We start from the raw sequence: 2,911 nt of genomic DNA on the forward strand, positions 1-2,911 counted from the left end.
ATGCAGCTATGTTTAACAGTGTGTTTATCTTTGCAAAGGCTGTGTGTGAGCCTCAGTGTTAAGTGTATACATGTGCGTGTTTGTGTGAGTGAAATTATAAAATGCGTATGTGCATAGCATTGAGTGAATATAAAAGATTGTTTGGAGAACACAGCTTGTGTGGAATCGTGTGTGCCTGTGCGGATTTTTTTTTCTAATTTTTACTTTTTTAATAAGCAACTTTGGATCGTGTCGCCTCCCCTCACTTCTGTGATTGATTTCGCGAGGCTAATGGTGCGTAAAAGCCCTGGTGAGATCTGGGGGCGTCTCCTAGCCTGACGTCAGAGAGAGAGTTTAAAAAGGCGGCAGGCAGCCTGTGGTGCGCACACAGGCGGCTTCGGAGTCGCGAGGTGCAGAGCCGTCGCTGCTGCCCGCAGATCCGCGCCTGGAGTTTGAGGAACCACCCTCTCGCTCGGCTTCCCCAGCGCGGCGAAGATGCTGTCCTGCCGCCTCCAGTGCGCGCTGGCCGCGCTTTCCATCGTCCTGGCCCTGGGCGGTGTCACCGGAGCGCCCTCGGACCCCAGACTCCGCCAGTTTCTGCAGAAGTCCCTCGCTGCTGCCGCTGGGAAGCAGGTAAGGAGGCTCCCTCGACGTCTTCTTTCCCCTCTCCTGGATCCCCCAGTCCTCTCTTAGCCTTGTCCCAGCTCCCTTGGTTTGGATTTGAGAGATACCCTGCCCTCCTGAGGAGTTTCGGTGCTTTTTTGGATCCCTTAGTCCCCAAAGCTCTCAGGAAAACTTTCAAAACCCAGAATCCTCGCTCCCACCCCCTCTTTTTTTTTTTTTTTTTCTGATCAGCGCAGTCAGTCATGGTTCAGGTAGGTTCTTTGGTATTCAAAAAAATTCCAAGACCGGTAGTTGTCTGATCCTGAAGGGTTGATGGGAGCCATCCCTGGTGCTGAACACAGGAGGCGCTGACCCAGGTGCTGAAAGCGGGGACGTCTGAAGCTGCTATTTTCTTAAGCAGCACTCCCCTCCTATCCAGCGGTGCTGAGGGTAGGGGCACGCTACAGATGGAACACAGAACGTTTGTGATTATAAAATGTCTTGTTCCCCACAGGTGACTTAGTAAAACGGTAAGAACAATTCCATTTTTTAATTCCTGATCTAGAAAGTAAGTTAAGCAAGCTGTTGGCACAGGCTTTATCTTTGTAAAAGTGCTTTAACAATCTGTAGCTATTTCTCTGTGTGTGTTAAGTCTACAAAGGCAGAAAATTGTAAAGACACTTGAGTTCTTGAAGCCTTTTTGTGTAAACTGTTGGTTATAGGATCTACACTTTTTTAAAATATCTTCGTCTGGTTTTGAGCATGACAAAGACTGTACAGCCATGAAAACCCGGGTTTGGGGTGGGCTGAATCTGCTTTCCCAGACTAGGTTCTCCATTTCTTCCCCATCATCACTTTCAATATCATTACCATCCTCATCCCCCTTCCCTCCTCTTTCTCTCTTCACCCCATACAGGAGCTGGCCAAGTACTTCTTGGCAGAACTGCTGTCTGAACCCAACCAGACGGAGAATGATGCCCTGGAACCTGAAGACCTGTCCCAGGCTGCTGAGCAGGATGAAATGAGGCTGGAGCTGCAGAGATCTGCTAACTCAAATCCAGCCATGGCACCCCGAGAACGTAAAGCTGGCTGCAAGAATTTCTTCTGGAAGACCTTCACATCCTGTTAGTTTTATTAATTGTATCTATCAGACCTCTGATCCCTCTCCTCCAAACCCTGTCTTTCTTCCCTGGTCCCCCAAATCCTCAGCAAGATCCTTGCATTAAACATGGAAGACTGTAAATATAAAATAAAATTATGGTGAAATTATGGAAAACAAGAATTTGGTTTCTTATTGAGTAAGTCTTTCTGTTCAGTAACACATAATTAACATGAGCTGTGAATTCACGTGGTTATTTGAGATATGCCCTTCCAATCTCAGGCACATACTATTTACAATTTCCTTTTTCAATAAGAATTACATTTTAAATGGCATCTCTTACAGTTTGGGTCATTTCAAACTAAAATAATTTCAAATAACTCTAGGTATTTTACATTTAATCCAACGATAATCATTGAAAGGGGATTCCACAAACACCAGTTGCATATTAAATACATTTTAAATTATACTTTGGATTGTTGAAATACGTATTAGTTTTATGGCTAGGCAGGCTGAAACATCCACCTATCCACCAGGCTGGTATATAAAATATATGAAAAAAAATTTTTTTTTATGAGATATGAAAAATGGGAGATGAAAATGATTTAAAAGTTGGGGGACAGAAACTGGCTTGAATAGTTAAAATAAAGTTTGGAGCCTTTAAAATTTGTTTTTAGTTGGTGAACATTTACCTAGAGAAAACCAGTGCTTTTACATCATCTATGACAATCTTCTTTGTAAGTGAGCAAGGTTAAATACATCTGATTTAAAAATAAACTTCTAAAGAGTTTTTATCAGAAGGAAATACCACTTTAATTATAACGTTAGAGCATGACAGTACCATGGGTTTCAAGAAATATGTATGTTGGCTCCCCTCATGAATGCTGCACTGTTGAAGGTATTGAAGTTCAATCTCACGATCACAGAATTACTAAATGAGACCTCTCAGAAGGTCATTTTGATTATATTAAAACAGGAGTCAAATAAAGATGCAAAGAATAATAAAAATATTCAATAAATGCGTTATTATTAGTGTTATAACAACTTACTAAAAGGTACAGCTCAAGACCGAGGTAAAGACATGGCTAATTTAACTCACGGAGCCCTGAAATAGATGTCTTTCGGGAGGTGTGTTTCAACTGCGCTTCTGCATAGCTGTTGGAATAACAAACCAAATATATAGACATAGAAAAACATAGACTCAACATAAATCCCCATAGCAGGGGCTTA

General features: G+C 42.6%; 1 protein-coding gene across 1 annotated transcript; it reads left to right on the forward strand.

The window, feature by feature from the left end:
• Positions 1-474: 474 nt before the first annotated feature.
• On the forward strand, positions 475-1,842 carry SST (somatostatin). The gene is made up of 2 exons (XM_003412910.3): positions 475-612; positions 1,499-1,842. Exons 1-2 carry the CDS (start codon positions 475-477, stop codon positions 1,709-1,711), a joined length of 351 nt encoding a protein of 116 aa, XP_003412958.1. The 3' UTR covers positions 1,712-1,842.
• Positions 1,843-2,911: the final 1,069 nt, after the last annotated feature.

The sequence above is a fragment of the Loxodonta africana genome, chromosome 1, assembly GCF_030014295.1.
Source record: "Loxodonta africana isolate mLoxAfr1 chromosome 1, mLoxAfr1.hap2, whole genome shotgun sequence".
NCBI lineage: Eukaryota > Metazoa > Chordata > Mammalia > Proboscidea > Elephantidae > Loxodonta > Loxodonta africana.

Coding starts and splice junctions, on each gene's coding strand:
- SST (XM_003412910.3), top strand. CDS start 475: ATGCTGTCCTGCCGCCTCCAGTGCGCGCTGGCCGCGCTTTCCATCGTC. Junction 613..1,498: donor CTGCTGCCGCTGGGAAGCAG/GTAAGGAGGCTC, acceptor CACCCCATACAG/GAGCTGGCCAAGTACTTCTT.